This window comes from Lampetra fluviatilis, chromosome 16 (assembly GCF_964198595.1).
Source record: "Lampetra fluviatilis chromosome 16, kcLamFluv1.1, whole genome shotgun sequence".
In the NCBI taxonomy this organism is placed as follows: domain Eukaryota; kingdom Metazoa; phylum Chordata; class Hyperoartia; order Petromyzontiformes; family Petromyzontidae; genus Lampetra; species Lampetra fluviatilis.
This window is the reverse complement of record NC_136290.1, coordinates 13,231,508-13,257,385: the sequence shown is the minus strand read 5'-3', so window position 1 is coordinate 13,257,385 and position 25,878 is coordinate 13,231,508. Positions and strand designations below refer to the sequence as shown.

General features: G+C 44.4%; 1 protein-coding gene across 6 annotated transcripts in view; it reads left to right on the top strand.

Moving 5' to 3' along the window:
* Positions 1–8,290: 8,290 nt before the first annotated feature.
* The window catches only part of MED25 (mediator complex subunit 25), a 39,989-nt gene continuing 22,401 nt past the window's right edge, over positions 8,291–25,878 (top strand). For all 6 annotated transcript variants that reach the window (XM_078863785.1, XM_078863784.1, XM_078863781.1 and 3 more), the window contains exons 1-13: positions 8,291–8,616; positions 10,718–10,907; positions 11,375–11,420; positions 13,496–13,620; positions 15,052–15,150; positions 16,425–16,545; positions 17,754–17,907; positions 19,248–19,403; positions 20,072–20,119; positions 21,946–22,091; positions 22,229–22,325; positions 23,186–23,379; positions 25,241–25,408. In XM_078863785.1, the coding sequence (XP_078719911.1) occupies positions 10,771–10,907; positions 11,375–11,420; positions 13,496–13,620; positions 15,052–15,150; positions 16,425–16,545; positions 17,754–17,907; positions 19,248–19,403; positions 20,072–20,119; positions 21,946–22,091; positions 22,229–22,325; positions 23,186–23,379; positions 25,241–25,408 (1,491 nt within the window). In that variant the 5' untranslated portion in view covers positions 8,291–8,616; positions 10,718–10,770. The remainder of the gene's footprint in view (positions 8,617–10,717; positions 10,908–11,374; positions 11,421–13,495; positions 13,621–15,051; positions 15,151–16,424; positions 16,546–17,753; positions 17,908–19,247; positions 19,404–20,071; positions 20,120–21,945; positions 22,092–22,228; positions 22,326–23,185; positions 23,380–25,240; positions 25,409–25,878) is intronic.

Below are 25,878 nucleotides of genomic sequence, written 5' to 3'. Positions count from 1 at the left end.
ATTTGTGCAACATCTTTAGATGCCAGTTCGTTAAAACGTCCTCGTTTGTGGGACATCTGTAGCTCTCTTAGATGAAGCTGTCGCGTCTTGTCACATTTATTTTCGGCCAATAATAGTTTTGACAATCCACTTTTGATGTTTTCTGTACAAAACATTTAAAAAAACGTGTTTTTTCATGCACAACTCTTTCTTAAACGAAGTGTAATAATTTGTGTATTTTTCATTAATATGTGTGTGTGTGCATGTCCTGTAGAACATTTTGCCATGGTTGGGTCTATTTATTGTCCGAGTCCTGTACGCATCTTAACAGTGCCAAATGACTTAGTTGTGGTTCAGACATCGGTTGATGATTTATTCTTTATTCATTTTTAACGGGGGGAGGGGGAACGCAAAGCCATTCTCTTGCAGAGATTTGTGTTGTTGCTGTTGTTGTCGTCGTTAACATTGTGCATGAGAACATTTCGGATCATAATTTTTCAAAGAAAACATCGTCCATTGGTTGGCTTACGAATCACGTGCATTTGCTATCGGCATTTAAATCGTAATTTTATTTTATTTTCAAAATGAACAAAATGACTAAAAACCAAATACGTTTTTTTGCTTGCTTGCCAACTCAATGTTGCTGAACTCAATTTTCCTGCCGCCTAACTTGCGAGATTGAAGGTCCTGACTTTGAAATGAAAGGCCATGTGGTCGTTCAGTGAATTAATAACGTAATGTTGTCAAAAACATAGCTTTTTTCTTTTAATCGCCATGCCCTTCCATGAGTAAACCGATTAAACCTTGCAGACAAAGCAAGGTACCGGCTCCCTCTCCACAGCTCTCGTTCTTGCAGCCCAATAAAGGTTTCTGATTTGACATTTTAATTATTGATTCACTGTAAAACTCCCATCCTCCGTGCCGTGCTGTGTGGGCTGGATGATAGATAATATGTCCACGGAAACAACGCAACCATGTTTTAATACACTGCTCTAAAAGTTAATAGAAATAACGAACTCCCTTTCAGGCAGTGGCCTTCATCGTGACAGAAAGTACATCGCCTAATTTTTTTTTTATAAGGACAGTGTTATTGACGAACGTTGTTGTTTTTTTACATGTGTTTGCGTACCACTGCTAATGCAGCATCGCGGTTTTCGATGTGCGAGGGAGATCGTCGCTATGTACAGGAGGATGGAGATTGTCGCAGCGGGGAGAGCAGAATAGCCCAGCAGACATGAACGCATCGACTCTACTTCCAGCTGTAATCCTCCCAGTTACCGTTTCGCGTCGACAAAAAACCCTCATACATGGACACGGCAACATCCCACCCTCGATCGGTGGACAGACAGCGATGTCACCTTTCCGTTCACGCTTAACACGTCATCATACGGTGGATGGAGAGTAGAGAGGAGGCATGCCGAACCTTGTGCAAATTTCAGTTGAAGTATAATCGTCGTCGTCATCAACTCTTAATATTTATACCGCCACCTCCCGTGCCGTACGTCTCGAGGCGCTTCGTGGCAGGGGACCCCCGTTGGCAGCTGTCCCTGTGAGGCGCTAGGTAAACGCAGCACCAGCCAGCAAGGGGGTGTTAGTCTGCCAGTAGGGGGCGATGCTGCAATTTGGCTTCCCAGCTAAGATGCTCTGCGAACAATTGATCAGATACCGACGCTTGCTCTGTGCGTTCAGATTCCTTGCGCAGTAATATAAATCCGCATCGCGGTGCAAGCTGTGGTTGCCCGTGTCGTACAGCCAACCACGTGCAACTGGGACCGTGTGTCTTGAGTACAATTTGAAAAAATGTGGATGCAGGGACAACGTGGCATGGGGCTCGAATTCGGCACCTGCAGCTCCAGAGGTGCGTCATCCACCACGCACTGTGCTATCGATGAGTTGACGTGGACAAAAAAAATCGGTCTTTTTCCCCATATCATATTACGTCATTTTTGTTGCAATCATAAAAGTATTGATTTGCTCCCGAACCGAGTGTACATAGTAATGGTAGAACAAATGAATAATAGGCCTTAATAATATACTTTCTTAAAAATGTTGATGGGACCTGCCAAGCAGAGAAGCTCGACGTCAAATAAATGTTGTAGGTGAATCGGACATCCAAGGACCTTTTGCCATCGTTATTTGTTAGTTAATCTGCCAAAATGTATTTAGGAAGCTAAGCGCTAACATTTCAGTCGATTGACCTTTTTCGGTTTTCTGAACAAGGCCAGTCACCCCGAAGGTCGCTTTCTTTTTTTCTCTAAATCTATGTGGCAGTTTGACTACGAAACGACACGAGACATAACGCACCCAAAGCCACCGCAGTTAAAACTTTAAAATCAAGACTCTGCGGCTGGCTCCTGTGATATTCACCTTTCCGTAGAATAACTTGCATTGACCTCCCACCCGAGGTTCTGTAATTGGCGGAATTGGTCTCAAGTTGCCAAATGTAAAATGCGGTGCTGGCCCTGCATGGAAATCTGCTGTTATTTTGCGTAACGCTCCATCTTAAGTTAATACACACTTTTCGCGTGCTTCTACTATTATTCATCTGATATGTCCTATTTAATTCAGGGATAATCAATGTTCGTTTGGGATTGAGAAGCCCATAGCAGCCACGAACACAATCTCTTTGACTTGACTCACATTACAGTGAGCTGTTATGCGAAAGTGGCACTGCAGCCAAATACCTGTAATTGAGAAACGTTTCAGAGTCACATTGTCTGCAACTTCTTTGTAAGTCTGGGTTTCTCGGTCAAATTAATCTCACCCAGCTAAAATCGCATTGGCTCCACCGTTGGTAAAACGTGCGTTACGTGATTAATTTCAACATGCTCACAACTATTCTTTGATTACGATGAACATTTATATTCTACCACTTGAACCCACCAAAAATCAGTTGGCTTGTACTACAGGGAGCAGAGCTGAACAGTGGGAAATGCTGGTTGAATACCAGACTAGCAGGGTTATGGTGTCGGGTTCTCACTCCTTACCACTGTGTGGATCGACATTAATTAAGGCTACATTCTACGGAAATAATCCCTTCTTGAGCTAAAGTCACACCTCTAATGCCATTTTGGTGACACACTCTGGTTAACAAAAGGCGTGGATATGTGTAAGGCAAGCTGTGTGTCGGATTGACTGTTTTGTTTGATTTTATTTGTTGTTATAAAAGACCTGGTACCAACTTCGACGATTAACAAAAAAAACACACACACGGGACATTGCGAACCCAGTGTGGAATTCATAAACGCGAGTGTCGTGCACGCTTCGCTCAGACTCCTCTCGTAACAGCAGTCGTGTGCGTACGTTACTTTACTTTCAAGATGATATACATGTACATAACTGTATTGTTGAACAAAAAAAATACTGTAACCTCTTGCCGTATCTCCGTTTACAGATTCCATGCAAAAATAATTATACGGTGACATGCTTCCATGCATAACTCGTTCTTTATAAGTACTTATTCGGTGTCAAAGGTCGTTCACTTATCGCATGCTTGTAAGTCTCGTATTTTAATTGGGCTTCTGGAATATATTCACCACACATCACCTGGCCGTAGAGTTAGAGGGGGTAGGAGTGTAGGGCTAGAGGGGGTGGGCAGGCAAATGGGTCCTGCTTTACGCATTTTTATGATTTGTTCGGGAATGGCGAGTGTTGGCGCACCGTTCAAAAACACAGTTGGTCCGAGGCCCCGCGCGCTTCATAAAGAGGGGGCGGTCTGTCCCTCTGACGCTGGAGGTTCCTTGCCCTCTGGCGACACTTAACGCCCATTCGGACTTGAGTACAAACAAATGAGGGGGTGGGCTTGGGTTTAAACAAAAAAATGAAAAAAATATTTTTTAGGAGAAGAGAAAAAATTTAGCACAGCGCGTGTCGTTTTTGTGTTTCCGTTTGTGTGTTAAGACTCGTCGTGTATGGTGTATCTGTAGTATGTGCTGTGTTGTCAGTCCTAAAGCACAAGGCTCTGATCTGCAGCCTGTCATTGCCAATCATAAACGATGGGCAGGGCCGGCTTTCACTGAAGCTGTGTCGGAGCTGGTGGGAGTCCACGTTTTGCATCATCGCCTAATTATGTCTCATTACCGGGACTTTCTCAGATCACTTGTAACGCGATAATTTAATGGGATTTTAAAACAAATAAACGGGCGTTAGTTGAAAAAAGAAAATGAAAAACGGAACAATATACTTTTTTTTCTCTCTGATACAATATCGGTTCATGAAACTGCAGCCTCCGAAGTTCGTATCTTGGAATACAAACGGAACGAACAGTTTGTGGAAAGCTCACGTGTATCACTTACAACAGCCAATCAAAGTGTTATATCTGTGCGGTCTCTGGCCATCCTCTCTCGTAGTGCAGTCTCCGGTTTGTGTAGTTTATTACGCGTATATTTGTAACAGTTAGCAGTGTTTTCTATATTTGACTATTTACCATCTTGATTGTTTTTTGGTGTTCGTTAGTTGACGACTGGTTTAATCAAACACACAAAAAAAGAGTTATACATAAGTGTTTTTTGGTGTTCTTGTGTGTTTGTTCTGTTATAAATTAATAAAGCAAAACACTCTGCCTTTGACATGCTGTGCCCTGGAGTAATGCCTTGCACTTAATGTGTCTACACTCGAACTTGCAATACATACAGCAAACCACCAGTATTACAATGCACTCTCTTTCACCCCTATAAACACCCCTCCATCTCCACCACAGGCCTTGTGCCCTAGTTTTCATTTCTTTGTTTAATGTTCTATGACTTTCCAGGGCTGGTTGATTTTCGTGTTCAAAGTATTAGTCCTGCCTCACAGCATTCAATATTTTGTCCATATTTGTTAAAGGACAGATGCACACCCATGTCTGTGGTCTCGTCATTTATCTTTGATTGTTTTGAAACAAGACAAGAATGACCCACATGCTACAGAGATGCCAGTGCGGGGAAGAAGGATGCGGTGGATGACATGAAAGAAGAGGCGCAGAATATAAAAGCTCATGGAGCGAGCAGCTGAGACCGGGCAACAATGGGACTTCAGGCTTAGAAGAAGAATAATTACTCAGATGGAGAGGAGTCATGAGGATCCTGCACTTTCCCATGGCGTGCCACTCTTAAGTGTGGGTGGTCCTCGTAAGGATTGTACAGTGTGCTCTCAGTTCAGGTGTGCGCGGCTCAATCATGTAAATCACAATGAAATATTAACCAAGAATTCTACCCGAAATGTCACCGATTTTCTATATTTTCTCTTTTTATGGCAGTAATATTGACGAATATGTTACCCTTTCCTTCCTTGATCATTGGAATCAGCCAGTGAATTGGTTATCATCAGGAGAAGCCTTGATCTACCACTGCTGCGTGCCCCCCCCCCACCGCATCCCAACTCGATGAGTTCTGCAATGTAACAATCCATCTAACTTCTACGCAGAAGCTGATCCCATAGCTCCATCTCCACGCTTGGACGTCCTCTTGGGCGTGTTTCCTCCATTGGCTGCCACTGCGGAATATGTGCAAATAAGTATGGAGAGAGGGAATTACTCTGAGAGGCAGAAAATGTGTCAAGGTAAAAAAATAATACATCACATAACAAACTCGCTGCTAAGTCAACCCGTTAAAGTAGTGTCAATTTTGTGAGGCCATTCAATTGTACAAATAAATGTGCACACAGTGACACAAATTAACGCGTGAACTTACACCCACGCACACAGATCTCCCGTATAGCCTTAACAGACTGTTGGGGCAAGTGCTGTTAGCGAGCACCTATGAAAGCTGGCACGGCACATGAGGAGATGGGGGGGGGGGCAGCATCACACCTGGCTGCCTTTATCACCCCAGTGGCGATGTTTACAAATCAAACTATATAGTCATTTGAGGTTGAGTCGACCTTACGCAGGCCCAGGACTGGTTTAGATAATCGTCACTGGTGTTCTCCATGGGCAGAAATCAAATTCGGGTCAGTGGGTTCATAGTGTAACGTGCTAACCACTGCACTACCGCTCCCCACACACACGTTCTTATGCACACGTGGTAATTGCATTAGTACAGAACGTACACACATGCCACCACTCGTTAATTTTGTTTTAGTATCTAAACACGACCGTATCGCAAGACGTTCAGAAACAATATAAAAAACTGCACATACTGAAATTCCCCAAAAAAAATCTCATTTGTACGTTCATAAAAAAATCTTTTCATTGCTAATCTTTCCCAAAGGCTGGGCACTGCTGTCACTAAAGGGTATAACAATTAGCAGTACATTGCTTCCCTTAAAAATACAAGTCATGCAGTATGCAACATGATTTTAATTGGACAGGAACGGTGCACTTAAAGCAGACAATTGTGTTGTATGTTCGGTCGGGGGTACAAAGCGTGCGAGGCGTTATGGGGGAGGGGGGCAGCAGTGGGGGGCGTGTGGTGGGATGGGAACAAGCCATATGCAGTACCCCCTTTATAACCTTTACACCACCCGCCTCCACCGTGCCCTCGACATTTGCCCCGCACAGATATTTGTTCCTGCATTTCCAAAATCGTTCAATGCAACTGCATTGGTAGTAAAACATAATAATAATTATTATACGAGTGCAGTCTTTTGCCAAAAAATATTTCGTGTAGCTGCAGTACACCAGCAAATATGAATGTATACAGGCTGGAAACATTAAATAATACGGTACTGTATACACAAAAGGTGTATCGCCATCTCACCATGGCAGATTGTATTGTCTACCACTGGTACAGGGCTGTTAACATCAACACATTCCTGTGGAGGGAGCTGGTAGGAACGTTGGGTTGCTCGGTCAATGGCCTGCAGGGTCAACGGCGGCGTGGTGTATTCCGCAAATATGCCCGACTGTGAGGGCGGGCACAAGCCGGCGTGAGTAGGTTAAACGTTGAGTTTAATAAGGGCACCACGGGGTGACCAGCCCCTCCCCACCCAGCCCCACCCCTCCCACCCCCTACCCAGCCCTACCCTCCCCACCCAGCCCATTTCCTCCACCCCCCAGCCCCTCCCCACCCAGCCCCTCCCCTCTCCATCCAGCCCCACCCCTCCCATTTTTGGATGCACCACGGACGGACGGACACAATAATCCCCTGTGGGCTGGTGTAACCAGGAGGTTCCTACCAGTAAAACATCCACGTAACTGACTATCTTGATTCACATTTGCTCTTCAAGATGGTAATGGCCCAGCGGTATTGCTGGAAACGAGTGGTTCAAATATGCAAAGGTAACAACAATATACCTGCCAACTGCTTATTTGAAATAGCTCACGGCAATAATATCGCCCCTTACTAGCAGACGAAATCCCACTGTAAAGCTGGCGCTAAGTCACCTGGTGCTGCATAGGGACAGCTGCCACCGGGGGGGGCCTTTGACTTGTTTGAGATGAGGCGTTGAGTCGCTTTCCATTGCTGAGATATTTAAGGTCCATATAAATGCCAAGATTATTATTATATAGTCGAGTCAATGCTTATCGCTAGATTAATATAAAGAATATATTTTGGATTTTCGGCCCGCCAAAATTAGACTAGATTTTTTTTTATGTAATGCGGGGAAGCGACATTGGTGATCTATGTTGTATAAACTTAAGCCTACAAAATGTGGCATCTTGTGGTTTTGAAAAGTGCAATGTGTCTTGTTTATAATTTCCAATCCCCTAACAACTCCCAGCGAAGCTTTCACAATCGACTGGCTTGTTTACTGCCCAGTCCACCTGACCAGAGGCAAACATCTAAATGATCGGAATCACCTGAGGTCGTATAACTTCAGTGGCTCCAAATTATTTCTGTGGCCAATAACAGTGAAGTATGTGAAATGAGGATGCTATGAAATCAATCACTCATATTCGCCGGTTGAATAAAACCACACTTTTTATTTGACCAGGTAAGGGCCCACTTTTTCAGAAGCGGCCTGGCCACACATAAGGCCACACATCATAGCTTAGCGAAGTGGCTTTCACATCATCGTGTGGAATTTTATCGCAGCCACATACTCTAAACGCGTAATATTGATTCTAAATGTGGAGGGAAAACCCGAAGGACCCGGAGAAAAATCCACACGACCACGGGGGCAGAGAGAGAGACACACACAAACTCCAAATATACAGCAGCAGGCGTCAGGTTTGGGATCGAACCCAAGATCTCCTGCGTACCAGGCGAGGCTCCTGCGGTGTTACAACTTTCTGCTGTGGCCCATGATCTAATAATTAATTAATCGGGGGGGGGTCCATGGGTAGTTGTCATGGCAACGAATCCCGGGTTCCTGGAGTCGGAGGGTCTATCGGTTGCTTGGTTACGGGAAACTGGGTTCGTGGGGACCCGGGTCTCCGGTGCCATGGCAATGAGGAGGTGGCCACAGGGAACCGGATCCGGCCTCGCCCCTCGGCCTAGCGGCGTTTCGCGGCCACAGCGGTAGCCAGAGAGACAGAAAGCCGCGTTTTATTTTCATTTTAACTGAGGAGTAACAATCGGGCGGCTTCTGAGCGACAAAGCGCACGTCGGAGTCGTCCTCGTCGGCCGGGAAAACCGATGACCGCGCGACGGCCCCGGGACACCGGTCTGGCCTAGCGCGGCTACCGGCCGGGACGTGGCGCCCAGTCGTCCAAGTGGCCAGGCGAGGCCGGTCCCCTTCAGGCTGCACGCAGGCGTAGGCCGCAGCGAATTGCAGGTGACTTGTGGCTTTTAACTTCTAGGTAATTAAGTGTTAGAGTATACCTTAATGTGTAGATCGTAACTGAAGTTGTAGATAAGAATTTGAAGGGTTAAGGTCATTCTTAGGATGACCACTGAGGGCTAGTTGGGATGTACTTTGTCCAATTCATCGTACTTGCCGTCATCATCAGCATGATTCGTTAAATACATAGCCGTGCTCGGCATAGGGACTCAGCAATTAGACATTTTACAGCGTCACATTGTTACCGCATTTCAAAAGTCTGTCGTCGATATCGCGTGAAACTTAAAAGTCGTCATTATTCACGCGTCCGTACCTAACCCCCCCCACCCCCCACATCGTTCCGCCTATCTGTTATCGACTCGACAATTACTTTTTTCCGTGCTTTATTGCGGACAAGAGTAGTACAGTCATTCGTTCGGGGTGGCACATAAACCCCATTATCCGCGCTTATCCACATGTAAGAAGATCATTTGATCAGATCATATATTCTAATATACGGATGCAGGATATGGTGGGGACTTTTGCCCCGTAGATAGCTGTCAATTTGCATTGGTGGCTACCAGCAAATGCATTGTTATTCACGTTTAAATCGTGCTTTGTTGTGCGCATAACATGAATAATGTTAGCGAATAGCGCTCAATATTCGTGTAAATATGAGTTTTAGTTTGTAATATTCTTTTTCACCATCTGATGGCTCGTGAAGTACTTGAGAAGCAACCACTGGTTTCGCCGTGTACTGGATATCTATGGGAGGCTTTGCATGTAAGAAAGGCGCCGTATTTTAAACTGGTGACCCGAGTTCAAATCTTGGCTACAACTAATATCAGCGGAGAGGGTTGTTTGAAATGCGATTGGGCACTCTCCCCCATCACCTACCCCCACTTTCACCGTGAGTGGATTGACAAAGGGCTGTATTTTTTTTCATGACGACCCAGGGTCCCATTATCCAGTTGTGGATGCCATTTGTACTATTTTTTGACCCCCCACAACTCAAGACTAGATGGTCTTTAGCCGCCACTTTCATAGAAATCCCACTCGTGATTTTTCCATCTCCCAAAGATGGATTGACAAAAATGGCTGTATAGTGGCTACCCTCATTTTTTTAGATGATTATATGGGGATTCGGGGGCGAGTAGAACATTTTCTATTTACAGACGGACATTCAAACATCCACTCTGCTGGGGTATATACAGCACAGATATGTTGTTTTATTTTGCATCTTTTATATAGGTTTGTTGAACTTTCACACCGTACGTAGCCAACCGTGCTAATCGGAGGTGCGCGTGATGGACAAACTAAACACAAAATATTATTGCGTGCAATCATACCTACCTTTTCATATTGAATCCTTGCAGTCACGAAAGCTTCAAATCTAGAATTCAAATCTAGAATACCTACCATTATATTATTATATTTACTGTGGTGATGCACGTACATGGTTGGGGGATAGAACGAAATTATTGAAATACACTTACACAATTAAAGTGAATGCAGAGAGTATAGTTTACATAGCGCTATGCTTCTTTAGAATGTAGTCGGTGCGAACTTCACAGGCTTTTTTCGTAACATACGCTGAGTTTGAATGTTAAGTATGCTCATTAGGACTTTCCAAAGTCTTTCAATTAAGTAATTAAAACCGCATGAGCCGCACTGTGTTTGTAGGGCATTAATGCTATTCTACACTGCAATGCTTTAAAAGCGCGTAATCGACCACGATGTAGGATTGCTTTAATCCCGTCATGGTCGAAGAATGTTCATTACAGTAATTGGTGTTTGAATTTTTAACAATATTAATAAACACAATTGCTCGTAAAATTAACTGCATTTGTAGACAAGCGGTAATTATAAAACTCAAAACTGTGTATGAGTGATAAAAATTACATTTAGTGGACGCATACTAATATGCACAGTGGCATGATAGGTTTTAAAATGTCATAACTTGCAAACGGCTAAACGATTAAATGTCGTTTTGCTTGATTTTTACGGTATGTGTATATTGCTTTTGGCGTATAAATCCGTTTATTTCACTGGCTCTGCATTTAAGGCATTTTGAGCCTCAGAATATATATTTTTTTCTCTCCAACGAACCGAAAAGATCGTGCTGTCGAGGAGCCCAAGCGGGGCCCGCGCACGGCGCAGCGTTCGAGGATGGTGGTGACGGACGTGGTGGGTGGCGCAGGGCCCAGCCAGGCGGTGCGCGACGTGGTCTTCGTGGTGGAGGGCACCGCCAACCTGGGGCCCTACTTCGAGAGCCTCAAGAAGTCGTATCTCCTTCCCTCCATCGAGTAAGTGGGTGGTTTCCCCATCGCACAACGCTGCCCCCCCCCCCCTCTTTCTCTCGTCTTCTCCGATGTCTTTGCTCGAGGCACTCTTTGCCGCAAATACCCAATAAACACACAGACACGCAAGCATAAAAAAAATTGTAAGTATCGTTTTTTAAACAATGAAAACTGCTAAATGCCCACGGTGATGCATTTGTGGAATTCTCTTAGTTGTTTTTTTTCTACTTTTATGTGTATGCTGCTGAAACTGAATTTTTGACATGAAAAAAACCTTTGTGCTTAGCAAAAACTTTAATATATACAGTGTAACATTTTACAATGTGGAGTTATAGTGGAAAAAAAAAACAAAGCCAAGCATAAAGCAGTTTAGTTTTCCTTGAGCTATTATTGAGCATTTTAATGAAGGTTTGGTTGCAGTGTATTTCCTTTCATTTAAACTTTCATCTTTTACCATTGATTTACTGCTGAAGGTTCTTCAATGGCGGACCACCTGCGGAGACCGACTTTGGGGGAGATGTAAGTGTTTACGGTTTTTTTCTTTTACTTTTAAGACAATTCATTAACTTTTCATTATACTTTGAAAAGCAACATTAGCGTTTGTCCACATAAGCCGTTACACCACAGATGGTGTGTGCGCTGTTCTCAAAGCAGAGTCGATGTAATGCCGACATTAAATCAGCCTTGCAAGTTCTCCTTCTTTTCACGACCTTCGATAATTATCATCATGTGTTTTAAAACCCTGATTGAAAACATTAAAAAATAAACGAGATTACCGTATAAATTTCCCGCACATGTTGACTGCTTTTGTGCTTATCCATCCTTGTGCGATCGAGCGCACAACAACAAACATGATTAAATCAGGTGTGTATTACAGGTAATTTAATTATGAATGGTATTACACAGTGTTCACAGCTGTATTGAGCACGCTCAGTGTGAATGCTCGGAGATGCAAGTCGACGGAGGTTTTTTTTAACACTACTTGGACAGTGAAAATGAAAACCCACCATGGTGCTACTTTCATCTGAACAGGGAAGGCTGCCTGCTGTGTTGTTTAGCCTTGTCTGGGGGGTGCAGAGACAACTTCTGCCAAGTTGCATTTGTCTCATTGAACTGAGCCCTTGACACTCATGGGCACACAGTGCACGCACCTACGCAACCTTCCAATCCTTGAATATAATCGATGTAGATAAACCATTGAATAGTTTCCTTTTTTTTCCAACATTATAAAACCGTTGACATACAGAAATCGTGTGCTTGTTTAACATTGGCCATTACTCATGCTGATTAGGTAGTACCCTGGAATCTTGATTTAGTATGAATGGCAGTACATTGTAAGTGAAAATTGTGTATAATGGAGTAATTACAATGTCGCTTCATACCAGATCTACTTTTCTAGGTTTATCCTTTCACGTGACAAGTGCTCTTTAGAAAAATCGATAACTAATCGTTTTTGTTAGGTTTTTACAGCCTTATTTTTGTTATTTCATGTTTACCTTTTCAAAAAATGTGTGAAAATAGTGTGTTCTTGACGTTATATAATTAGATGAAGAAATGTCCTCCGCAAATCTTGCACTGCGTTGCATCACCCTGTATGTGTGATATCACATAACTACTTCTGAGATCTCTTCAATTTGACCTTTTTTTCCACACTAGGGTGCTGGACTTTCACATCCACACAGCGACAGAGATTTTCAGCGCATGACATTTGAAGATTTTTTTTTATTCTCACAGCTGGAGTTCTGCCAAATTAAGTGAAAAAGCATATTTAATATAATGGCCTTTTATTCATAGATACTGATAATAAAAACTAGAACAAAATATTAAAAGATATGCAAATAAGCATAGAGACCATATCCATTGCTTTTTAATCCATGACTTTGCTTCGTGATAATCATATGCAGATATGATATTGGTTGTGCTTTCGCACATAGCAGGGGTAGACCTTGAGAAGGTTGTCAACGCCTGCCTGGCTGAGAGACAAAAAAGGGGGAATGTGTGGATCTCACAAAATGCTAATTACGAACATCGTATTGACTTTCGAAAAATAGCTGGGCCCTGAGCAGGACACACCGGATGGAAGAGACGATGGCCAAATTAGGAGGCTCATTACAGAATGGCAGCCGATAGAGAAAATACACAGGGGAAGTTCACCAATGAGATGTGAGAAATGAGGGACGGTGACATGAGAAGGCCTTCATTCATTTCATCCAGCATGGAATAGATTAGAGTTGATGTCTTTTTTGTGCAGTCATTTGTGACCAGGCTAAGGCCATCATCTCAATTTGTGAACCCAGTTTAATCATCGGGTGGCTAAATTTCGATTTAAAGCTTTCGTGACTGCAGGGATTCATATTCTTGGTTCTTTCGGTAAAGTCAAGTAGAAGGGAAATAATAAAAGAAAACAAATAAAACATTATTTTATTATTTCCCTTCTATGTGACTTTACCGAAAGAATAAAGAACATTGGGTGGCTGCCTGAAATTGAACCCAGGATCTCATTGATGCAATGTCAGTGCTCTGACCCATGAGCCACCTTGTTTATGGTGTCATTTTTAAAACCCGTTTTTTTGTTTGTTCGCCATGTTCCGCAGTACGGGGGCACGCAGTACTGCCTGGTGGTGTTCAATGCCGTGGACTGTGCCCCCGACACCTACGTGCAGTGCTTCGCTCCCACCAGCAGCGCCTTCGAGTTCGTCACATGGCTTGATGGGATCAAGTACGTGTGTTTCCACCACCCTAAACTTTTATCTCACGCCCCGGGTCTCACAACGGTTGTCTGTGTTCTGTCATCACTGTCTTGCCTTAAAGGAAAATGCAGCTCAAAAAAAAAGTAGCTCTTGCAGATATGTACATAGGCTGTGTGTTCTGGGCTGTTTGACATCCGTTTGAAGCTTTAGTTGTGACAATAAAGGATTCTAATTCACAGGAGCACTCCAGTGATATCACTGTAGTGTCACTCCTGTACTTACAAAAAATAGCAAAACCTTAGAGTTGTCATTGATCCAGAGCTCTTGTCTCTTTGCACATCTCACCTTTTCAGGACTTCATACATCTATCTGCGCAACATCTGCCACATGCGCTATTTCGTTACCGCAAGTGACGCTGATTCGCTCATCCATGTCTTCAGATCATCCCGATTCAACGATTGCAACTCTCTCCTTTACGGCCTTCCCAACTCCCAGATTTCAAAATTTTAGATGACCCAACATACCGCTGCAAGACGCTTCACCCGTATACTAGGCCACATCACCCCAAATCTTCATTGCCTCCACTGGCTCCAAATCCAATCCCGAATCAATGTCAAGGTCGCACTCACCATCTTCAAGAACCTCCATGGACTTTCTCTGACCTACCTCTCATTTCACTATTTTATTCCACCCACACACACATTGTGCTCCAGAAACCAAGATTTTCTATCAAAAACCTTCTTTGCTCAGTGGGAGATCACTCATTTTCTGCTGCCCCAGTAGTCTGGAGCTCCCTTCCCCCTGCCATCTGTGCCATCAAATCTCTGTTTAAGCATAAAAGTCGAGGCTGAAGACCCTCCTTTGTTCCTCTGCTCATTTATTTTGTATAGCATCTTAAGATGTAGTTGAATTTACAGGCTATATAAATCCACATTTTATTTCATGAACAATTCAACATCACTGGAGTGTTACAACGAGCGCGCATGGACAGATCACACAACACTAGGACTCTTAATTTTTTTTTTTATCATGAGCGGGGCTTCTAAACAATTGACAAGACACGCATGCTAGGTACAAATCTACAAAATAAGAGCAATTTTATGGATTGTGTCTTCGTTTAAAGCTGGTCTCATTGTCAGTGGGAAGGCACCTGGCTGTCTAAACTATGGTAATAAGATTTCCACAATTTTAACACGTTTGAGTTGGTGGTCTACAACAATGCTGTTTTCCCATCTAGAAATAATGTATGTATGCCTATTCCTGCCATTGTAATCCCTCTGGTATGGTTGCCGTGTGCCGTCTTCTGCTCCATCGGCAGCAATTCACTGGTCACATGACGTGCAACTCCCCCCCGGAGTGTTTTCATAACACGAGAGTATAATTGTGATGTTAATGATCTTTCTCCCAGTGTATATATATGTGAATTCTGTTTGGCCCAACGGTGCATGTGTTCCTGTCAGGTTCATGGGCGGAGGTGGTGAAAGCTGTAGTCTTATTGCCGAGGGGCTCAGCACGGCACTGCAGCTCTTCGATGACCTCAAGAAGATGCGGGAGCAGATGTACGGTTTCGCAAAATAGTGTGTCGCAGTGAGCACCCGTACGCCTAAAAAAACTAAACCACTCGACACGTTCATCATTGAGACTGCCTTGAAAGGACAAATATGCCATTGGCGACGTTTTGAGCAGTGGGGACCCTCTTCATAACACATTAAGAGCACATCATACGTTAAAAAATATCTTCCATATAGCTAGATAACCTCATCAGCAAGCAAAGCGAGTAATCACCTCTTCAGGTATGGAGCCCAGTGTCCATGAGACCCGGGATGATGACTTCGGTAACAAAACAGGTGTTAAGATGTTAAAACACAAAACTGAAACCTTTTACAAGGAATCATGTCTGCATTAACCACAATACTTGTGGTCAGAATGCAAACAAACAAAAAACATACTCTGATAATATATGCATTGTCTTTGAGACTGATTGGTCCACACCAGAGACAACTTTCTTTGGAGCCTAGTCTCAAAAGGTGTTAGCCCAGAGGACGCCAAAAGGCTCTTGCAGGACCTTATACAAAACATATAATATCTTATTGCATAAAGGGATCAATATTTCATCTTCCGTGAGCAAATTCTTATTACATTATTGCTCATGCCTGTCCTCTAGAGCCGACCACTGGAATAGTGCGGAGTATTTGAGGGCTGCATCCTAGGGTCAAGGCCAGTGTGGCTGAAAGTGGGGTGGTGTGGTCAGCACACCGCTCAACCTCTTTTGTCTCCCCACTGGTGGTTTTCACACACTGCATCTGGTGCTCAATTAAAGCAGTCAACCAAGGGGAGACCCAGGACAGGTTTAGATACCACTTGTGTCACTGATGTTAGCAATGGTCAGCAATCAAAGTCAAGTCATCAGGATTGTAGTGCAGTGCACAAACCACCGCCACCTCGCCTAACACACAAATATTATTGCAGTCGGGCTGAAATATAGTGGAAAGTAGGTAAAAATGTTCATATAGATAATAAATGTAGATGTCATCATCTACATTTTTCTCTATCCAAGTGTTACACATGTTCACTCTTTTGTTGAAAAGTTGTATTTTTCAAGGGAGATCTGGCTTCAGTGTAAGAACAGCAGAAAATATAACAAAAGCGTAACATCGATCTACAGATTAAGGAAATTGAGAGTGCAATTATGTAGGTGAAGCATAACGTCAGGTATTTTACCACCAGGGTTCTGGCAATAGTTGGCACCTTGTTCTTGTTCACTGCCATTGTCCTGTGATTGGTCGATTGTTGAGGAGTACGTGCGGGTGTTTTTTGTGTTGGCGATGAGCAGCGGGCCGACGCACAAGGTGTGCATCCTCGTGTGCAACTCTCCGCCCTACCAGCTGCCGGCTGTGGAGAGCATTGCGTACTCCGGGCTCACAGTCGACCAGCTTGCCACCATGATTGGGGAGGTATGCCTACACCTGCACCCCCACTTGTACACACAAAGTCTTCTCACAGACTACAGGTGGTGTTAGATGAGCGCCTATGGCCGGTACCACATCCGGCTGCTTTTGTTTCTCTCTAACTTTGATGTTTCCGCACTGTACCAGTTACTTGGTTAAGTTTTAAGGAAATTATTAAAGGTCAAGTCGATATCAGGGGGAGGCCCAGGAGAGGTTCAGATACCACTTGCCACCAATGTGCATTGAAGCGGACTACAGATGTTTGGGATCGTAGTGCATTGTGCAAACCACTGTGCACACAATGCATACACAATAACAGCGATCCCCCGTGTGGACTTTTTAGGCAAGTGCTGTTGGTGAGGACCTATTTTGAACTGAATGGCACAAAGAGGGAGTGCTGTGTGTTCAGCACCGCGCCTGGCTTCCACTGTCTCTGCAAATCCTAATGATGACGTCCGACACTTGGTATTTATATCAGGCTGCGTTATCAAAGCGGTGGGCCAGGACAGGTTCAGGCACCATTTTCCACAGATGTTACATGTGGCAGCCGTCTAATCTAGGAAGCCAGCTAGGTGCATTCATCACTACCCTATTGCTCCCCACTTATACACATACACTATAAAATATTATTTAGAATTATATGTCATCAAGACACTTCAGCAACATTGGGCATATTTATGTTTTAGGGGAATTCAGTAGCAAGCTGCAGTAATAAGGCAGGCTTTAAGCCTGAACTTGAACAGGGGCTGGAACTGGACTGCACAGTTGGGGGTGGGGGGAAGATAATTCCAGACCATGGGGAAAGCAAAGGAGAATGAGTGACCTCTCATTGATAGAAATTTATTTTCGGATTTGAAATAAAGCCGTGGCTGCTGGAGTGGAGAGTGCATGCAGAGGAGTCGAGTGAAATGAGAGGGGAGAGATCGAGTCTACGGAGGATCTTGAAGACGGCAGGTGCAATCTTGAAATTCATCTGGGATTGAGTTGGAGATAGTGGTGGGACTTGGGTGTTGGGGTGAGGTGATCTTGTTTGTGGGTGCAGGTGGGGAGTTTGGCAGTAAAATTTCGAGATGAGGGATGTAGCGAGGCAGAAGGCGAGGGATATATAATACACAGAAGCCAGTCAGAAAAATTAAATCACAAGCTGCCCAAGTTCCATGACGATGTGCAGGCTTTTTTTTTTACATGCGGTGTTTTGCACGTTGTTTTGATAGAGGGGAGTGCACTTCTCGGTGATCGCCCCACGGAAGGTGCCGGCGCTGCAGTTCCTCTTCGACAAGGGAGGGCCGCTGGTGCCCGAGGCGGCTCTCAAGGCCTACCACCAGGATCTGCGGCACATGATTTTGGTCCGCGGTCTCGTGCTGCCAGGTTAGCATGGCATGTTGGGAGAATGAGCTCAGTGCGTTTGGATGGGGGGGGGGGGGGGGAATATGGCTCAGTGGTAGGCATGCAGCGCTTCGTTGATTCATCGATCGTCGAATTGCGTGTGCAAGAATATGTTCGTTTTGATTCATATATGTTGCGCCACTAAATTTATCATGATGTTGAAAACATTTAGGTTGATTTCTTATTTATTCAATTGTAATGAGTAATTGACTTGTGAAATGTTACATGGCCTACTCGGTAAGCCCAAATACGTGAAAGAATGATTTTTGGTTTGAAGTGAAATTGTTTTGGCTAAAAATGTTTCAAATAAATTGAACACCCAACTTGATATAGGGTTATAGTTTATATAATGATCTGAGAATTGTATCTAATAAACGTAGTTAAATTCACTGGTTTATTTATTTTTATATGAAAAGGGCTCTTGTAATAAACATAATGTCAGTACATTCTCTGAAGGTTAACCGGCACACATCGTTGAATGGTGTGAAGACATCCTAATTGTATCTAATTGTTAGTGTCAAAATTGTCACATTCAAGGTGGCAATATCCTTGGTGTTATTGTGATTTATAAATAATTTGCTGGCGCTCGTACAACTTTTTTTATGACCTTGTAAGAACCAAATTAAAACCAGGATTCTATTTTTTAAGCAAGTACAGCAAACTTGACTGACAGAATTCCAGAATGTGTCAATGGAACAGTACAGAAAATCTGAAAAATGGGGGGAAATGCATTTTTGAGTTTTCTATCAAAATAATAAATATTAATAAGTAAATACTTTTAATGAACGCAACCTATGGTACCCTTTTGGCAGTATCCAAGATGATGAAAAAATAAGAATAGGTACCATTCTCTGGTCTAACACTGGCGAGACAAGGGCATAAAGAAAGCAGTCTGGTGTAGGCTAATCAGTTTTAAAGACAATGCATATTTATTTTCAGATCATGTCTGTTTGCATATTTTGCCACAAGTATGTGTGGTTAATGTAGACTTGATGCCTTGCAAAAGATATAAATTTCGTTTTTGAACATCTTAACACCAGTTTTATTGCCAGAAAGGGTTAAACCGATTCTTACTTTTTACTGACTTTAAATGTTGAATTACGGGTCAAGCATGCATTCGTAAAGGTCAAAATAATGCCTGTTATAGAAGGTTGATACCCGGCTGACTAAAGGCCATGTAGGTGCACTGTTGTCCTTGCGCGAGTGGCATCATGACGCCAACTTATGAAGCACATGAAAACCGGAGCCACGGTGATTGCCATGCCCTTGTCGGCTTGCCACGCGATTGTGCGTTCATGTCACTTGTCCGTGTGTGTCGGTAGAACGCGAATCGATGCACCAGCTGCCGGCGGTGATGCCGGGGAGCGCCTTGTCTGCCGGCGTTGGGAGCGTCTCTGGTCCCTCCAGCTTGGCCCGAGCCACGCAGCCTGGCGGGGCCCAGGCCGGCCCCACTGCCGGACCCGGGAATCTCCCACAGGGTGACTCATACTGCAGCGCTGCTCTAGGGACTTGGGGGTTGAATATAGCGTGGGATGGAATTCGAGCTTAAATTGTTGGATGGTCGTTGAAAGAATATTATCGTCATAATAATTCACAGCCCTTTGTCAATCCACTGATGGATGAAGGGGGGGGGAACCCCGTACGCCTTGTCCATCTTGGTGATTGTCTGACCATACTTCGCGTTGGTAAATACGCACTGATAAAGGTAGACATAGAGGGACATTTCTACAGATGGATAAACACATCGAGAGACAGACACATAGATGGGCCGCAGGAACATACATTTAGAACCGTCACTGACACATGGACAGAAATAAGAATAGGTGGACCAAAAAAGTCGGTAGTGAACTTAAAGGCAGGTAGTACTTATTAATTATATGCCGGGAGATAGGTAAATACACATATGGGTAGACAGACAAGCAGGGGAGAGATGAACAGACACTCGCATGTATTCAGACAGACAGGGTTGAAAGAATGAGATTAAATTAAAGTCAGGGCCGCAAGTTAAAGTAGGTTTTATATTCCTATGTTGGCTGATAGCATTTTGGTTTGTTCGTGTTGCTGGAGAGTTGGTTGATATTACAGAATGATGGCGACTGCACTGGCCGAGATATTGATGTCAGCATGTTCCAATTTTATTTCACAGGCAGCCCTGGTAAAGTGTGGCCTCGGCAGCCGCCTCCATCTGCAGCAGGTAACTCCCAACGCTTCCCCTGAGATGCTTGTAAATCAATTTACATCAGAAATACTGAATATTAAAGGGGGTGGGAGTTGGGAAATTTGGAGGGGAAGAATGAAATAAGAAAATATCAATTAAATTAAGACAGAATCAGAATGTGTATTTATACTGGAAGAATCTGATGAGCTAGAAAGCTTTTTTCACAGATGTCCAGTAGGGACAACGCTTGGCAATGACACCATGACGAAGCGGTGCCTGCACACAAAAAAAAACTTGCACAACTGCCACCGAAACCCAAATAACCAGTGGACTCCAAGGAGAAAGTCCAGTAACAAGGCAGAATTAAGGCGCCTTCGCAGTCCAATCTCCGCTGCCCATCACTCAGACCTTCGCTTTGTCACCAAGGCCCCCGAACCGGCTCGCAGACTCGCCCCGAGAGAGTTTCCACAGCACCACCTCTCAAAAAACAGGTCCCAGGAAAGTTACTGCACCGCCGTACAGCTCCTCAAACAGGCCATCGGAGAGTCTCTACGCTGCCGTTTGTACACAACGTTAAAACATAATTGTACAGCGGCTTACAGCTTGAGAACATCCTGTATGAAGTGGCGGTGTGCACCATTTATTTATGCATTTATTTATGGTGTGTTGTTCACGCTTTCTCGGCTGTCTTGTTCCTGTTATTGACACTATATTCCATTTGACATTGTTTAAACATATCCTGTACGTGTTGTATATTTTAAAATATCATATACACGTCATTATGTGTTTGCTATGTGTCACTTGACACCCTTGGGCACCTTTGCAAACAAGACATTTCTATCTCAAGGGGTTATCCGAGTAAAACGTGCTTCGTTAAAACTAAATTGTCTCAAACATAGGCCCCACGGAGAGTACCGGCGTTACCCATGGTGTCTCAGTGGAAGACCCCAGAAAATTCCCAAAGCCCCAGGATCTTGGGCACGTCCAAGGGAGGATCTTCCCACTGTCACTTTGCCTCTTAGGCTGGGCTCAGGAGAGTGTTCACGTCAACATCACAATGCGTAAATTCAAGCAAATCCCAGGAGAGAGCCCAGGCAGGTGGTGGCGATAAGAGAAGGGAAATTTGGATGGGGGGGGCAGTAACAAGGAAAGGCCCGGGAATAGAGGAACAGGCTAAATGCAAGGGAAAACATTTACACAAAATGAATGTAAACAAAACTGGATGAGATCACCATCATGCTTAAGGGTAATAGGGGTAAATGTAAAGCAAGGCAACAGTTCATTGTATCTGCACGTTGCACCCTGGCCAATTGAAAATGGGTGGACGGGAGTATTGCAGAGTTAAGTGCACTAAACACGGCAGCCATCGTCATTGATGTACGGGCGCACTGCGGCTTTGCACTGCTAACTCGTGGCATTGCCACGAGATAACTTTCACGGTTTGTCATTCTACTCGTGAATTAGTGTTCTCACCTCGATAATCAACCTGCTCGACTCTCCATGATGTTGGGCATTGCTTTAAAATTGTTAAACAGTCCCCTCCGTTACAATTACAAATTTTGTCTGTTCATCTTGGTCTCTGTCTACCTCTGTTCACCTCTGTTCCTTTTTTAATTAACTTTACCAAATGTCAACAGTTTCTCTCGGTATTCTCCATCACATTGAGCTATGCGTCCAAAATGCTTTTGTTGCTGTCTTTCCGTCATTGTGTACAGATCAGCTTTTGCACAATTCTCTTATTGTACACTCTCATTGGTTCGTCTTGCTGTCCACGGGTTACGAAATAAGTCGTCTCCAATTCAATAGCAACCCTGGCTCTTAATCCCACACTGAAATGGTGGCTGCGACTGTGTGACGGACAGGAGTTGGAGGACTGCAGACTCAGGGTTCGCAGCAGCAGCAGCAGCAGCAGAACAAGATGGCCATACAGCAGCAAATGGGTGTACAGCAGCAGGGCCCAGGACAGCAACCCCAGCCGGGGCACCCCATGTACCCCATCCCATCGCAGGTGGGCACTGGCAAGCGGCATGCCGCACCAACGCATTGACACGCTTCGTTCTTTACCGTGCTCCTGCTGCTGCTGCTGCCGTGGACTGTGACTCACCGCTCGTGGGACGATGGCGCGTCCACATTTTCGTACCTCAGACGGGAGTGCCGGTCCTCACTGGCGCTCATTCGGCTGCTGCGGAGGCCATAAAGATGGCTGCCATGCAAAAGGGCTACCCTTCTCCAGCAAACCCAGGTACTCGTCATCGTGATGCCTTTCCCCAATTTCATCCCAGATGTGCCTTTGCTGTTTTTTCACCACGAGATGAAATGCTCATTTCAATCTTTCACACCTATGAAAATCTCAGGACACGTTCAGCTATAGCTTGCCACTGGGTTGATCAGTATGGTCCGCTAACCAACCACTGCAACCCACACATGCGCTCTGACACAAACACAAGCTCCATTATTAGAGTCGAGTTATTTTGTAGACACACTGTTTTATTTATTTCAGTCCACTGCCTCATATTTGCATCCCATTGTTAGATTACTGCTCAAACAAGTGTTGTTCGTCATGCTGAGAGTACAGATCACAGCGTGAGGGCTATCAATAGTGCCTTGAACAATGCAGGAATTGTTACACGCGGTTGCATAAAGGCAGAACATGAGTTAGGTCTTGCTGTGTAATGGCTGTAACTCCCGCGTGTTGTCAGTGGGTGGTGCCAAAGCATAACGCATTCTGCTTCTCTGCGAAACTTAACTTTGAGCCCTCCCCTGCTTTTGTGAGTTTATGCATATTTTAGTTACTTTTGAAGGTTATTTCTCTGTTACTATCTACACTCATGGCTAATCGTTCATATGCCTATTCAATACTGGTAATCATGAAACATTCTTAAAATTAAATGAAAGTCTCCAACTGGACTCTACTAATGAAGAAGCTTCCTTGCCTGAAATGTTACCTGATACATTTTTTCTTCTTTCGGGCAGTGTAATTTCAATGGTGTCGAGTTTTTTGTCGGGGCGATGAATGTGCGATTTCCTCTGTGTGACATTTATGTATGTGCGTATGTTGGCCAACTGTGCGCGCTAATCGGAGTTGCCATGTGCTACATGCAGGCATGGGCCCTGGACCCCAGGTGCCATCAGCCGTGGCTGGCCCCGGTGGCCTCGTGCCGACCTTCCCTCCGGGCCAGGGCATGAATCAGTCTGCATCTGCTGGGGGTTCCCAAGGCGGGCAGGGGGTACCCTCCTCCATGCCGCCATCCAAACTCCCCCCCAACGCGTCTCAGGGTGGAGCGCCCATGTCCCAGGTACACGCAGAGGAGCCCATGGTTTATTTCCCTCATTTTGGGGGTTTGTTTTCACGCTTTTCCAGCTAAGGTTTAAAGCGTTACCGTATTAGCTCCGTCCGCCTCAGGATGGGGCCTCGATTCCTGTCTTAAAAATAATCCAATATGAATTTAATTTTACTTAAATTATGTTACTGTTGGGGACTTATCCTTGGCCACATTAATATCAAAGGGTTACCCAAAATGTGGCAATTAAGAAATCGGCATTAAACAGATAAGTGCTACAGCTAAGGCGGTAAGGTCACGCGCCATAAGCAATTTCACATCCCCATAACATCATTAAATCATCTCATTGTGTGGCTTGAAATAAAATGTTACTGCTAATTAAATACTTGCGATAACAAACGCATGTTTGAAAGAATTTACAAAATCCATACATGTGCATTATTTTTTATCCCTTGTCAATTTATGAATATATGACGCAATTATGTTCAGGAGCGTCAATGGTGCAATAATAAAATGCCTTTGCAAATCTTGTGCCTTGCACAAAATGTATGATCTATGTTCATATTTAAATTTACATTCTGCAGTGACTTCCAAATTTGTTTAAGGAGTTCATTTTTTGTGTCTGATGGCACTGATGGGTAGGTATGCATACAATAGACTGGCAGAGTAATCTCTCTTGTCTGTAAAATTGCATGAAGAGATTATTAATCACATTTATTCCAGGACCATGTACACACCACAATAACAACAACACATGTATTAATTAGATCTTGGAGTGACAGCCTGTCTCATTGACTTGGCTCCAGAGAGCAAGGTGCGATCGCACAAGTCCTCTTACGTTCAGATATTCCGCACAGAGATAGTTTTTTTACAGTGCTGTTGTGAGCTTGTTTATCACGCATTACGCAGCTTTGTGACTCGGGACTCGGGGTCTAGCATGTCGGCAAACGGCTTGGCAGCTGACGTGCGACATTCAAATTTTCCGTTTCTCTGCTGCAGTCTTGAAGTGATCTCTCATCACTGGCCCCTGATAAAGAAAATGCCATCGCGCGGCTCAGCAGACACATTACACGAGCATGCCTGCTCGCCTAACTGGATGAATGCTGATATGTCACTTTCCACCGCTATACATCAGGCCAATAATAAATGTCACCTGCAAGGCTCCTTTAATACCCACCACAGTCTGGAATGCGTAATGTTGCTGGTCGAACCACGCTTGCACGAATAGCATCCTGAATCCCTGCTTAATCTGCGTGGGTTAAAAAAATATTGAATACACCAAATTAATCAAAATGATAATAAATCAAATAGTTGTTTTTTGATATATATATTCTCTTTTTAATTATCTGGTGCACATGTGAGTATCCAATTCGCAATGCTGCCCAAGTACAATAATGAAAAAGGGTCGAATCAAGTCCCGAAACCACAAAGATGGGAGTCGAGGCAAGAAGGCTTGTTTGGCCCATACCTTTCTTAGCGCAGAATCCACACCAGCAGTGGAGCCTTTTTGCTCCTATTTCGTGGTCGCTTTGTTCGAATCATAAACGTGTAGTTCGCACTGAAGCTTTGTTCACCTGCTTTCTGAATTTATGCAAATATTGTCTTGAAATTGCCAGACTCTCCCCAGCCATTGGCGATCCTACTGTGTAAACACAAGAAATCGGATTCTTTCCCAAACAAGATATGGCAGAAACTCACACGTAACACCAATTATATGTTTTTGCCCCAGTCTTTCACAACACCTTGTGTGCGTTTTGTAATTGTCTACGGCTCGGGTGTTTTTAAGTTGGAATCTCTCGCTTCGATTCCCCCGGGGCAACCCCTCGCGCTCACTCTTGCCTTGGTCCGCCCGCCCTCCCCGCTGTGGCCGTCACAGGCCGGTGTCACAAACGTCCCCACTGTGGGGATCGCGGTGGCAAAACAGCCGCAGGGACCACAGCAAAACCCCACGCAGCAGCTGCAGCAGGGGCTCGGCATGCAGGCGTCGCAGCAGACGGGAGGAGCTGGGGGACAGCAGCAGCAGCAGCAGCAGCCGCAGATCACCGTGAGTTGCTGTGCCGCTCCTCTGGGGGCTATTTCTGCAACGCAATCTCAACTTCTTCCCGTCTTTTTTGTACATTGTGTGACAATGCACACACGTATCGTCAATCCACTTCGTATGTTTACAACACACAGGCAGATATATGCCCGAAAGCTTTAGTGACCTTGGGCAAATGTTGCTGGTGACCACCCATTAAGGTCAGCGCAACAAACGAGCAGGTGGTATGCACAGCGCCATGGCTAGCCACCTGTGCCTCCCCAGTGCTAACACACACACACCGCACCAGGTCGTCGTTTAAGGTTAAATATATACCACATGCCACTGCACATGCCCTTATCAGTGTGTGTGCGTATATATATGTGTACATGTACTTGAGATTTGGTTCCAATTTTCTGATTAATCAAAACATTCTAAAATCAGGCCGATGTGCGAAAATGTATGTTTGTTTAGGTTTTATCCTACAACCAGAAGTA